This window comes from Carassius auratus, chromosome 41 (genome assembly GCF_003368295.1).
Source record: "Carassius auratus strain Wakin chromosome 41, ASM336829v1, whole genome shotgun sequence".
Classification (NCBI taxonomy): Eukaryota; Metazoa; Chordata; class Actinopteri; order Cypriniformes; family Cyprinidae; genus Carassius; species Carassius auratus.
In genome coordinates, this window is record NC_039283.1 from 22932302 (window position 1) to 22946776 (window position 14475).

At 38.9% G+C, this 14475-nt stretch overlaps 1 protein-coding gene across 1 annotated transcript in view; it reads left to right on the forward strand.

Annotated features, from left to right (window-relative positions):
* Nucleotides 1-1700: 1700 nt before the first annotated feature.
* LOC113059310 (RNA-binding motif, single-stranded-interacting protein 3) overlaps nucleotides 1701-14475 on the forward strand; it is a 142724-nt gene continuing 129949 nt past the window's right edge. The window contains exon 1 of the mRNA XM_026227713.1: nucleotides 1701-2840. Coding sequence (XP_026083498.1) covers nucleotides 2766-2840 — 75 coding nt within the window. The 5' untranslated portion in view covers nucleotides 1701-2765. The remainder of the gene's footprint in view (nucleotides 2841-14475) is intronic.

Below are 14475 nucleotides of genomic sequence, written 5' to 3' on the forward strand. Positions count from 1 at the left end.
CAGCGAACCTCCATGTTGTTTGTAAGCAAGCCTTATAGGGAGAGCAATAAATAAATACAAAAATAAAACACAAATATATATGATTGCTCTGGCACAACAAAAAAAAACTAAGAAAATTATGAATTGCGAAAATTACGGTATGAAATTACCCCTTTAATATTGTTGTTTCCATTGTCATCTCTTGAAAAGCAGCTCCATTAGTGTTTCCATTGCTGTTAACTGCTGATTTTTAGTGGCCATGCACTTGGTTTGCAGTGAATTATTTGAACCCCTTCCATGGGCTTCTCATCTCTCTCTTTCTTTCTCTCTCTCTTTCTCTCTCTCTCTTCCTTCCTCCCTCTGTGCCTCAGCATTCCAATCATAGTGATGAGAGAGCTAGATTTGTACACCTCTCTCTCCTGATCTCTCTCTCCTCCTGCACTGCAGACGTCTATGAAAGCCTGTCCTAATGAAAATGTATTGTTGTCTTTTCCAATCGCTGTTTGTTTATTAGGCTTCACATTCCTTTCACTTTACTGCAGTCTTTGGGCAAAAAAAATTGCCATAGCTCTCATAATTACTCCTGTCAGTCTGCCAACACTTAAAGCCTGCTTTTACTTTTAGTGCTAATTTGTCACACCCTGAAACTGTCTCGCTCTAACAGCCTTCATTTAAACTTAATTTCAAAAAGCACTGGAAATCCTGGGAAAAAAATACCACAACAATGTCAAAATAATCAAAGAGCAAACTCGAACAAAGAAAGATGGTAAAGGAATATTTAAGGAGAGATTTTTCATTTGTTTTCTTTTTTAGTCCAATTTTTCTGCTGCAAATAATTGGCCACTGCATGTGACCCTGGACCACAAAACCAGTTTTAAGTCGCTGTAGTATATTTGTTGCAATAGCCAAAAAAACAATGTATGGATCAAAATTATAATTTTTTCTTCTATGCCAAAATTAATTTGGATATTAAGCAAAGATCATGGTTCAGGAAGATATTTTGTAAATTTCCTACTGTAAATATATCAAAACATAATTTTTGATTAGTAATATGCATGGCTAAGAACTTAATTTGTACAACTATAAAGGCGATTTTCTCAGTATTTATTTTATTATTATTTTTTTATACCCTTAGATTCCAGATTTTCAAATAGGCCAAATATTGTCCTAATCCGAACAAGCCATACATCAATGGAAAGCTTATCTATTCATCTTTTAGATGCTGTTTAAATTTTACCATTATGACTGGTTTTGTGGTCCTGGGTCACATATTATTGCAGAGGTAATGGAGGATAAAAGCATCTGCTATCAAACTGCACTCTTTCCCAGCACAGCATTTTACTTCCATTAATTAATTAATTTATTTATTAATTTTGAATAAGCCACAGTGCTTTAGCCTTACATAATAATCTAATTCATGGCCATTTCTGCACTGTACTTATGTACTAGTATGCATGTCAGTGTGTCAGTATGTCAGTGTTTCAGCCAATGCAAAGCTACCAGCATGTGTCGGGCAAGAGCAAAAAACATCTTAGAGTCATTCATGTTTTATTTATTAAAGAAAGTGAAGTAAAAAAAAAATACACTCAGAGGATAAAAAGAGAAGAGAAAATGTTCAGAAAAAAAGGAGATCAGCTGAGGTACAGTCTTCAGTTGACCAGTAGGGGGCCTCGGCTCCTTGCTGAGTTGTCCTCAGTCTCCTCCCCCAGAGTTTAAGAGTAGGAGTAAGTTGTCCCCTTCAGCTTCTAGTGAAGCCGTGCAGTGGGCAGCAGCTCTCCCATGAGGACAGAGATAGGCTGCTTAAGACACTCCCCTGGCTGGGAGTGGTGCAGCCAGCCCTTAGCCCCACCCACCAGGCTGAGGAGGAGGAGAAACACGGCGCTGCCCGATCTGATCCCTTCAATCTTCCTCACAGTGTGGAGCAGCCGGCAACGCACACACACACTCACACACTCTCACACAGCCACACACACTCACACTCACTCTCGCACACACACTCTCGCGCGTAACAAAGCAGGCAGGCGAGGGAGGCGGGTAATAAAGGAAAGAACATCACAGAGGAAAAACATTGTTGCTGCACCTGGACTTTTCGGATACTGCAGTCTGCCTGGAGTTTGTGCCGTTTCCTGTGAGCCTCGTATACCTCACCACTCACGTCTGGTCCTTCCTGCAGAGGGTTTGAGTCCCATCAGCTGTTTGTGCAGAGATCCAAATCTGACGACTGTCTACATTGCCGCTCTGTGCATCCGCCAGACGGGAACAAAGTGTGCGACTGGGATATCTGACAAGCTCCTCTGGCAACAAACGCTACACCAACAGTCAGAGAGAGAAAGAGAGAGAGAAAGAAGGAGCAAGATAGATTCGAAGAGAGAGAATCAAAGTCAGGGCATGAGCAGGAGACTAGAAGCCGGTTTTCCGGAGAAGTGATTGCCACAGTGCTCCCTCCTCTTCCCTCAGCTCCTTCCTTCCTTCTCTCCTCTCTCCTGTGCAGCTGCTGCTTCTTTCTTCTCTTACACCTTCGCTGCTATCCCATCCTCGTACCTCTACTCTCCTTTCATCACCTCCTCCTTCCCTGCTCCCGAAGACAGTGTGAAGCGGAGAGGCACGGCACACATACACTTGCCCGTGTGCCATATCATCTCATTCTCTCTCTCCATCCTTCCTCTGGTCCATCCCTTACACGGATCTTGCCTCTAGCTGCGGAACCACAAGCGGAGGCTTTTTGAGTTGTTGGATCCCACACGCGAGTCTCTGTATCCAGCCACAGTCAGAAGGATTCCAGCTACATGGGCAAACGCTTGGAACAGCAACCAATGTACCCCCAGTACACTTACTATTACCCTCACTACCTTCAGACTAAGGTAAGGCACCTTGGTTATCTGGTTTTGTGATGTACTGATTGTCTGCCTCACACGCTTCCTTGCATTTGCACAGTTCTGACAGATTTCTGACACACAAACCACATGACCGATATTTGACATGGGCTGCTCTCTGGAGGTGCAAGAGTGCCTGTTTATCAAGAATGCATGCATACACTCTTCACACGCAAACTCATGAGCCCAAGATTCTGTCCTCCCAGCTGTGTAGTCTGTGGTGGGGGGACTTGAATGATTGCATCCATCTCTCTAAGCCTATACACCACCCGGATGTGGAGAATTGATTACTATGGGCTGATCGATAGTGCTGAGATGCTATCGGGGGCACTGGTGATCTCAGCCTCCCTGTGTGATTTATGAATGTTTTTATGTGGCGCGCCCCATAATAGGCCGCCAATTGTGTAACATGTTTGAGTGATTGAAAGTGGAGAGAGGGATATTTTTGGATCAGATCAAAAACAATGGCTGTCAGAACAAAGGGTGTGAAGATTCATTTTCCTGATCAACTTGGGGTGGGTAAATTACAAAGTGCAAAAGATGAATGTGAGGGAAGAAAATTTATGGAAATTCTTTTGGAGGAGTTGCTTGCTCAACGTTAGCCAAATATGCAAGCGTTCCCAAAAGACACATGATAAACAGCAGTGGCCAAGTCACTCTCCATTAGCAAGTGTTTACGACCTCTCTCTTTCCCTCCTTCTTACCAGTGTTACACTACCAGAATTTAGTAAGCGATTGGCCAATATCTACGGTGCACAGGAGGTGACATGTTCGGTTCACTTAGTTTAGTTGTGGCTATGATATAATAACTTTTGGGAATGTGATATGTCGTGGCTACAAGATTATTTTGTCGAGGTAACGACAACCTTATGTCATGGCCTCGGGATGCTACGTTGAGGGAATGACATCCATTTCGTGACCGCGACTTCTTATGTTAAGGGAACAACATATTTTTCTTGAGGCCATGAGTTTAATGCATAAACAGACCTGTGTGACCACAGCAACTTGGGATGATCAGAGATGGATTAATTAATATTTTATTTTGAATAAAGAAATTATTATATTAATTATTATAGAAATTATTACATTATTAAATTATTATATTTACCATAGGCTTTGGCTACCTGACTTTATTACTTGCGATAGTCAGCATTTAAAAGAAGTTCATCATGAATAAATGTTGCATAAAGTGCATAATATAAAATAGGCCTTCAAGAAAACTTTTTTTATCCATCCTACAGTCTTGTAAGTCCATTTACTGATTGTCTTTTACCCGTAATATTTGTATATTATTATTATTATTATTATTATTATTAGCCTATTATTATGTTATGTTTTAATATTCATTTATATTCATTTTTCCCTTCATTTCGATCTCTTTACTTAACATATGGAATACTTTTGTAAATAATAGCCTATTGTAAATGCTCGACATGCCAATAAAGCTTTGATTATGCTGACTGGAATTTTTGCTGGAATGCAGTTAAAATGTAACATATATTTCATTTTATTTCGGCTAATTAATAGACCATAATTATTAATACTATAGTGTTAGGTTGAGGAATGAATCGTTCACATAGTTTAAGTTGTATATGAAAACTCAACACGCTCATTTATCATCACACATGGGCATTAATATAGTCATAAAGTCAAAACTTTATTGGCATAACTGTCAGGCGTTTATTTGATAAATATATGGTAGGCTCGCAAATACTAGCATAATTATACAAAACGTTAACTGGTAAAGCGATACACAAATTGAAAGGAGACATAAGCATATATAACAATAACTATAAAAATATAGCTCTAATAAGTTAATGTAATAATAATACTAATACTAATAATGATATCTACAAATATTCAATGAAATGTTTATTGTTAATAAAATCATTTTATCCATCTCTGATAATCCCAGGTTGCTATAGTCACACAGGTTTGTTTACGCATTAAACTCGTGGCCATGAGAAAAATATGTTGCTACCTCATCATAAAAAGTCATACTCACGAGAAATGGATATAGTCCGCTGAACATAACATCTCGAGGCCACGACATAAGGATGTTGTTACCTCAACATAATATTATGTTTCCACTAGTTAATATGACGTTTCCACAAATTAATATCTCTTGGCCATGACATAATAACTCGTCAGAACATGATAATATGTCGAGATCATTTTGTCGAGGTAATGACGTCCTTATGTCGTGGCCTTGAGATGCTATGTTGAGGGGCCGACATACTAAGTGAATCGCACAAGTCACTTCCCGGGTACCATAAATATCAGAGGAGCTTGTAGAAATAACTTGATTGATGACCTTCATCGCTAGTCTATACATGACACTAGCAATACACATACACAGACACACAGTCCCCACTCCTTGTAGCTGCCTTCAAGGTCACGTCAAATTGGATCTTACCCACTTCCGCTGTCTAATGAGTTTCTCAGAGTGTCTCCAAGGGATGTGTGGGCATGTTCAGAGCATCATGTCTTTGTCCTTCTCATTCGTCGCAACCAAAAGTCCTCACAACAATAACTCATCTTGTTAAATAGGGCCTGTCAAAGAGGATGCATGCATATTCAAAAAGGCAAAGTATGTCGGTGGTCCTCATTGAAGTGGAGCACTATGATGAAAACTGGAGCATCATGGGTAATGGTCAAATGGGCCAGTCTGGGAATAATTATTGATTTGTAGATTATTAAAGGAGATGGAGGAGGTTTTTTGGCACAGGGATGGCGTTTCAGATTTCAGATATTACAGGGTCTCGTCTGTGAAGGATGGGGACCTCATGTGAGCACGGGTCAGTGTGAGTGCGATTGCGTGTGTGTGTGTACGTGATTGAGGATGTAAATGGTCTGTTATTAATCTTGATTCTAGCGTGCTCTCTGAGTGGAGGCATTCCTCTGGGGGAAATCAATCATGAAGGGGAAGAGGGGTGACTGACACACAATCACTGCCCTCGCTCTCTCTCCCTCTCTGCCCCAATAACGCTCTGTGCTCAATGAGAGGCAAATGTTAAGCAGGGGAAGTTATGATGCGGCAGTAAGCTGTTAATGTCGAAAATCTGTAATTCGGTTAAATTATTATAAAGACCCTGGGATCAATTACATGTAAATTACTTACTTTCATTGCAGGAGGTTCAAAAGAAAATGAAATGTGGTTGGAAATTCATCCATTGTTCTATAATGTGGGTAATATATATCACTGAACATGAAATTAGGCAATCAGGCATTACAGCAAGATTTATTTAATATACAAATTGAGCAGATTGAAAATGGTAATTAAATGTATACTTTTCTTCCTGATATGTCTGTCTGTCTGTCTAACTTTGTCTTTTCTGTTAAGGCCTACAAACCTTCTCTAGACAAATTTTGCTTTTCTAGTAAAAAAAGAAAAAATTCAATTAATTTTTATTCTACTTCCTTACAGTCAAATAATTCAAATATATATTCAAATAAAAATAAAAAAAAACATTCTCAATTTAACTCAATTTAATTCCAAATGGCACACATCCCAAATCAATGGATTCACAATTTCACAATGTAGCTGTTTTCCCCACATGCTGATATCTACTGTACTAATTTCACACCACCCCTTCCCTTTCCCCTTGCAGGTTTTAACTGAATATGGGTGGATGAATAAATGTGAGTGTGTGAGCCCAGGAATCCTTGACAGCAGTCATACACCAGTGGGACATAAAATAGATTTTAAGGGAAGTATTTCCCCCCTAGTATTGTGTCAACAGAGGCCAGTGGGGCCCCGTCTTCCATTCAATCAGTGGCTAGAAGTCAGAGCTTTACTGTGTGTGTGCATTGATGTTTCAAAAGAAGGGAAAAGTGAAGAGAACCAGAGCGAGCACTCAAATCCTGAGCCATGAGATTGCGTATGCGAGCAAATGTGTGTGTGGTGTTCGGTTACACTCTGTGGGGTCAGCTTTATGTACAGCACAAATAACATCCAGTCGGCCGTTTAAACCTCTCCTCTCAGTGGGAGTGCACGCTAACTGCCCTGCAGTGAGGTGACACGCGGATTGCCATCAACGTTCCTGCTGCTGCATTATGGGAATGGTGCATATATGTGGCTCATTATATTTCTGCTGCTCTCAATGTCATTTAGGATTATTACGTTGTGATATTTACTCCGCTTGTGGATAATTACCTGATGCTTCATTTTCCTCTAGCGGCACCTATTTTATTTTTACCACACTGGTGAAAATGCTCTCACCCCCCACCCCCCCCCCCCCCAAACAACCTTCATCTGAATAATTAAACTTGTTAATGGACAAGCAATTTTCAGGTATCAATGGCAATTTGATTTTCGGTATCGGTATCATTACCAATACTGTCATTAAAAAAGGTGAAAGGATAGATTAAAATCCAGAAGCACACTCAGTTTCACACACAAATTATACACTGCAACAAATCAAGTAAATTAAACCTAAAATATGCTTATCATTTTGAATAATTGTCTGGTTGTTATTTTAAAAAGTGTGGTTATTCAGTCCATCAGATATCGCTGGAAGATAAAGCCCGACTTGCCCTGGCCAGCGTTTCCCTGTGAGAGCAGAATAACATTACTTATAATAGCATTATTGTTGTTAGGCTATAATACTGTTTTTAAAAAAATCTAATATTTTGTTGTTTTTACTCTAATGCATTTTGCTATTTGAGTTTTTCTTCAGAGTTCCTATTGGAAGTGATCCATAATGACATTCGCAGAAACATGAACTTACAAGAGTGCAGGCTTTGTATGCGTGTGTGAATTATACATGTAAACACTTCCTTCGGGAAAGCCTGCACTGTAAAATTCTTGCTGTAAGTGTCTGTCTGTAACCATCAAGTTGGGGATGTCAGATCTGCCTAAAGTGCTAAATTATGCTTTTCAGTATGTCATTTTTCTGTTATCATCGGAGTGTGTATCTAAGCCACAAATAGGGCCCTATTTTTTCCCCAACCTTTTTGTTTCCCCCAACCTTTCTTTTTTTTCTTGATTCTGTTTTAATGGTTCAATGAAATTTTAACATTTAATGTATTTCATAACATTTTAAAAATAAATTTTTTAACAATAATATTGTCCAATTAACCACCCCACCTCAACCCCTGCCCCCAGAAATTCTGTTGTGCTTTAAGTTTTCTGAATTTGTTTTATGATTTTAAACTAATTTATTATAAAATGGTGATAATCGAAAGAAAACATACTGTTAACCCCTTAAATGATTAGTTCACTTCCAAAATAAACATTTCCTGATCATTTGCTTGGAAAATGCATGGAACATGCACGGAACATGAACATGCTTTCCAAGATGTTCATGTCTTTCTTTCTTCAGTCACAAAGAAATTAAGGTTTTTGTGGAAACCATTCCAGGATTTTTCTCAATATGATGCAATTCACTGGGACTCAACGGGCTGAAGTAAATAAAGTTTTAATAAAATCTACAGGATTATTATTTGATTTATTCATCCAAATTTTGCCGAATTCTGACGTTCCACATTATATGGTAAATTCTATTTTTAATGACTGGATTCCCCAATTCCATCCACTTTTTCCACATCCATGAAATCATAGGGCCTTACACAAATCTTTTCATGTTTGAAGAAACTCTTACAGTCTGTCGTATCTATCTATTTAGGTAATCTGCATTTTATGAGGTTGTGAAAGTCTTTTCACTCTGAGGTTTCTATTTAATGTTGAATGTCAGTAATTTTTGAGAACAAAAATAGTGTCACATGACCTAATTTTGTTGGAAAGCATGTTAAACTACATCATATGTGGTCTAATATTCACTATATTCATATTTTTAGTCCATCAAGGTTTTTCTTTTTTCCTCCCTGTCTTTCTCTCATCTTCCCTCCCTTTCCCTCTCTTTCTCTCTCCCTCTCCTACTGTGTCCTGGGCATTCTCTCCAGCCATCTGTTCAGAGGGGTGGGGTTCACTCTGAAAAGAGGAACATACTTGGCAGGCATATACCCTCATAGGTGGATAGAATTTTATGCCCAAGATTGTCCTCGTTTCAGTGGTGAAATGCTCTGCATTAGTCACGAACATGAAAAGAAAAGAATATAAAGTGCACAAAAGAGCTGTTTCTTGTAGTAGTTCAATATTTTCTAGATTTTCACATCTTGCATCAGAGAGTAATAACTCTCATGCGCATCTAGTCACACAAAAGCAATATGAGAATGTACAAAAATAAACTTTCTTTGTCACCCACATGGTTTTGAGTTAAAGTACTTGAACAATAGCTCTGATACAAATTATAGTTATAGCAGTAAAATTTGATCTGGTGAGAGACATCAATGTACAAACAAAAGAATGCACTTCAATTTCATTCTGTCGTAGCGCGCCAAACTATAAGGAAAAACACTTTTCATTCATAGCTCCAGACACTTAATGGAGTTATCATGTTTTATGTAGGACTCTTTCAGCCAGTTAATTTCCCTTTTGCATTACCTTTCTAGTCAGTTGTGATAAGGATTTAAAAAAAATATTTAGATTTTGAGAACCTAACTAACAGCTGCAAGTATAGCAACTGAGCAAATGAAACTTAATTCAATGAGATCACATTAATTTTATTTTACCTGAAAAAAGAAAAAGAAAAAAAAAAAACATTTAAAAAAAGAAGCCAGCATAGGGCATGTTCACATGCTAAATACATTTACAAAATGTAGGGACTAACATATGGGAGAAAGAAAGATAAATAAGAGACTCGTTTCAATTAATGCAGAAATTATTAATGTAGTTCTAACACAAAAGGATTAACATAACTTGCACTTTATGTAAGATTCAAGTGAATAGAAATTAATGAAATTAAGTTGCGGCAATGTTCAAGAACTGTTAGCACATTTTAAAGGGATACAAAAAAGTCATCATTTACTCATTCTCACAAAAGAAGATATTTCGAAAAGGCTTCAGCTGTTTTTGTTCATTCAATGAAAGTCAGTTGTGTGCAGAACCACACTGGTCGCCATTGACGTTCATTGAGAATTTCCAATATATATTCTTCTGTGTTCCTTAAAATAACATCATGCAGGTTTAAAATGACATGAGGCAGAATTAAAATTTTGGGGTGGAGTATCCCTTTAAGTAAATTGAACAAAATATTTTTTTAGTGGGATAGAGATAGATTCATAAACTACACTGCGAGGTGCAATACTGTTATATAAAGTATTTTGCATGTGTGTCACTTTCACCGTTATCTGGAACTAAGTGCAAGCACTTCCAGTATTCATCCATGACTTGGACTTATGTGTGGTCCAGGCTGTAATGGGGCGATCTGAGGTAGCTAGTTGGTTTCTGTGGGCTTGAGAAAGCCAGAGGAGTAAGGCACCGGTCCTGAGGTAATGGCCCTGCTGCATTTTTAATAGAGGACCACTTTGTAACAACCCAAGCCTGATGGATTCTCCCCTTTTAAGGGCCCTGTTATTTCTTTTTTACACACAGCTTGCTTTTAGGCCACTGGTGTAAGTGCTCGGTAAAGCCTGTGTTCAGGGATAAAAGGGCGAGGAGGAACGAGCCAAAGCTGTGGAAGGCTGCGGCAACACAGGGACTCTTCAGTGTTATAGCGTCGGCGTCCGATCCAGTTCCTCATTGGTGCTGTCGCTTCTGGGATTTGCCTCGTTGTATCTTTGAGAATAAAGAAAAACAAGATTGTAGTTAAAGGCTTGAGTGTTCAGCTGTAATATGGTGTGGATTCTGGAAGGAGATCGTGTTTTCTTGGAGAGCAGGGATGTGTTTGATTTGGGATTTTGGAACGGATCAATCATCTGGATGTAAAGGATGACGTATGATGTCATCACCAGTGGTCGTGCATGCATGTGCATGTATATAAAACTGGTGGTTGAGCTTCGAATTGTAATTTGTGGTTAAGAAAGCTGCTTTTGCTATGAATTCACACAGAGAGCAGAGAGAAACAGCTTGTGCAGTCACAAACGATAACCACTTGATTTCGAGAAAAAGAGGAGGGATGTTGGTGGCAACCTGCCCTTCGTTCACAGTGTAGTGCTGTTTAGCCGCTCCTGTCATCTTTTCTTTCCCCCCCCCCCCCCCATGTGTTTTCATCTAGAGACTCATTGGAAAGCATTCCCCCCTGAAAGCAACCAAGGACAGAGTAGGCGTCATAAAAGTCTCATAAATCCTTGAGAATGTGCTTCTCATTACATGGACCCCACCCTCACGCCCTCATCTTCCACACCAACTTTTTCCGTGTCATGAAAAGTGCACGCGAGGACTCCACACACACCGTTTGAGTGTCAAAAGAGCTTCCTATAATAAGATACAGCTACAGAGATTCTAACCCACCATAACTGTATCCAATTCTCCACAGTCTGGCTGAAAATTAGGTCCCAAATAGGTACATTAAAGACTGCTCTGGGAAAGCCCATTTGTTTTAGCCTCAATTTAAAATCACTAAAGACAGTAAAGATGTCATCTGAAAGGACCCGTTCCTCCCTTCACTTCCACCAGGTGGTTAAAGACACTTTGGGATCTCGAAAGTGCCCAGGGAGCGGGTGATGATTCAATAAAGGTTTCCCCAGCCTGCAGAGACTGCTGAGGGGTTGGCATGGCGGCTAGCGCGCTGCCTGGGATTAGCTTATGTAAACAGTGCTTTTGTTGGGTTTCGGTTGAATTAATTTGCTCGCCCCATGTGCCTTTATCAGGATAATTTGTGCAGCAGACACTCAAAGACTTGTCCAAACATATCCCCAGGCTCAAGGCTAAATACAGAGCTAGTAATGACACTCAAACGTGTGACGTACCTTTTTCCAGACTTCCCATCATGCTAAATGTGACCACTGAGGTCATAGGCTTACTACTGAATGCCAAGGTGAATCACAGCTTTAATGTATACTGGGGTTGTGCAAAATTCTGAATTTATGAATCTGTGCCCTTTCAAATTAAGAGGGTAAATTTGAATTAAATTGGCCATACTTCACAGGAAGTTGAAATAGAATTACAGGAAGTGGAATTGATTAAATCTCAATTCAGAGAAACAAACAGTTATTTGCATTTTGGGAAATTAAGTGCTTAAATGTTATAACTATAAAGTAGCTTATACAATACAAAAATCCCCCCCAAAAATTTCACATTTGATCTTCTTTTCCCTTCATTTATATACTGCACTTAATGAATATGTAATAATTATTTGACTTGTTTTCAAGTAAAAAATAAATAAAAATTTCAGAATCCTAAATTTAAATATTAAACATTTAAATAATTAAATAGGTCCAAAAAATCTGACAACTCATTGAGACAAAATACACTTGAATTAAAATTTCATTATATGAAAACAGGTCTTAATACATTGTAACTATATTGTAATATATTTTAAGCAGTGTTGTTTCAAGAACTTTTAGAAATGTATACACTGCAAAAATGTAATTATGTATTAGCTGTCTAATACTTATAAAATGTGTAAAACCTTTGAGTTTTAGACAAGGCTTTGTTTAAATGTCAGTTCATTTTTTTATTGAACTTCCTTCAAATTTAATATCAAATTGATATGGAATTTGAAATGGAATTTGAAACACAATCTCAATTCAATTCTGAATGCAATTTAATTCACAACCCATTTAAATTAAAAAATCCAAATGTCCACCTGAGGTGAAGTCTATTGTAAAACTGGTGATGATTACCCTATTTGCTTATTAATCCATTTGTTGGTACGTGATTAAAAAATCCTCAGCTGGTCTGTGGTGGGTTCGGTGAACAGCTGTGCTTGTTAGTCATGGTAAGCTTGAAGGCAGGAGCCTCTGTTTTTGATGGTTCAGTTCACTTGAGTGCATGTATGCTAGAGGTGCTAGGTGGTGGAGAAGCCAGCCTGGACTTATTAGCTGAACTATCTGTCACACAACAACACCCTTGATTGCAACTTCTAATGCTTCCTCAAACTGCTGTGAGAACCATAATGAGAGACAGGAGGGCAGAGAGGTCAGAGCTATGCCTTAGGGGTTAATGCACAAGCTCTGGGCAACTGAAGTTTGAGTCTTATTTTTGTCCTGATTCTGTCCTAAAGGAAAATATTATTGCTTTTTCATGATTTCGGAAATTTCTCAGATATCTGTCATAGAAGTTTCAACTTTAGGATGTTTCTCCTAAAATTCTGTAGGAGTATAAAATCTAGAGAGCATAGTGCTACGCCAATGATTTGGGGTTGGTAAATTGTTATTTTATTATTAGTGGTATCGTCCCACTTTATATTAGGTGTATTTAACTACTACGTAGGCCTATTAACATTTTAATTAATCATTTGAGACAATGCACTTTATGTGTACATGTTTTTACATTGTACTTATATTTAAAAAAAAATACCTGCATGTAATTACAGCTGTTAACTTCTGAAGAAAGAAGAAGAACCCTTAGCCCACATTTAAACCTAACCATACCACAAGGGGAAGTTAAGGGGAAGTCGTGGCCTAATGGTTAAAGGGTTGCACTCCCAATCGAAGGGTTGTGGTTTCTAGTCTCGGGCCGGACAGAATTGTGGATGGGGGGAGTGCATGAACAGCTCTCTCTCCACCTTCAATACCACGACTTAGGTGTCCTTGAGCAAGGCATCGAACCCCCAACTGCTCCCGGGCGCCGCAGCATAAATGGCTGCCCACTGCTCCGGGTGTGTGCGTGTGTGTGTGTTCACTGCTCTGTGTGTGTGCATTTCGGATGGGTTAAATGCAGAGCACAAATTCTGAGTATGGGTCACCATACTTGGCTGAATGTCACTTCACTTCACTTCACTTCAAAACCTGTCCTTAACCTTAGCAATATACCACCTCAAAAGTAGCACAGAGTTTTGCAAGAAAACATGAACACAACAATTACAGCATACTTATTTTTTGACGTAAGTACACTGTAGTTAAGGCCACCATTGCTTTGTTGCCTGAAATACTTCCTGAATAAAAGTTTAAAACAATTTCAGGACAATTTAAAGACCCTAAACTAATCTCTGACATTTGATTGCAGAATTTTGAATCCTTGAGTCCAGTTTGAAATATATTTGAGATCTCTTCTAAAACTCCAGAGGAGAGCGCTAAAAGATTGCAGTCTTTTCTCAAAAGAAACATCTGAGAAGGAAGTCTCCTTTTGATGTCTATTTAATCGCATTGCCAGGAAAACAATGGAGATGTTATTAGAAATCTCATTTGTGATTGTTACTTCCTGTACTGCCATCCTTTTTCTCCTTGTCATTTCCTGTCTCCTCTCTCACTGTCCCTTTTAGTAAAGTAGCAAAAAGGCACAAAGAGAAGGCCAAAGATCGAACAAGACAAATGCATAAAGAAGTGGAGAAGACAGGAAGTAGAGGATGCAGTCCTGTCAGGATCCGCCCTAGAGATGCTACAAACAATGTGACCTCATCCTTTCAGCCCTAGCAAACTAATCGGCCTACACACACACACACACACACACAATAGTTATGTGTGGGTAATTCGATGTGTCTTTTTAAAAGTTTAGGCAGCACCAGAGCACTTTGCTGTTCGCTGCATTCATGTGTTGCATATTTGATTAGCCTCTCCTGTTTTATGAATGATTAAGCTCCTTTGTGCACCGCTCGGCTGCAGCCAGGTCTCACCCTCAACTAAAGCGTGCGTGTGAATCGCTTTATCTGTGCATGTGTATCTCTTCATAATTCTCTTT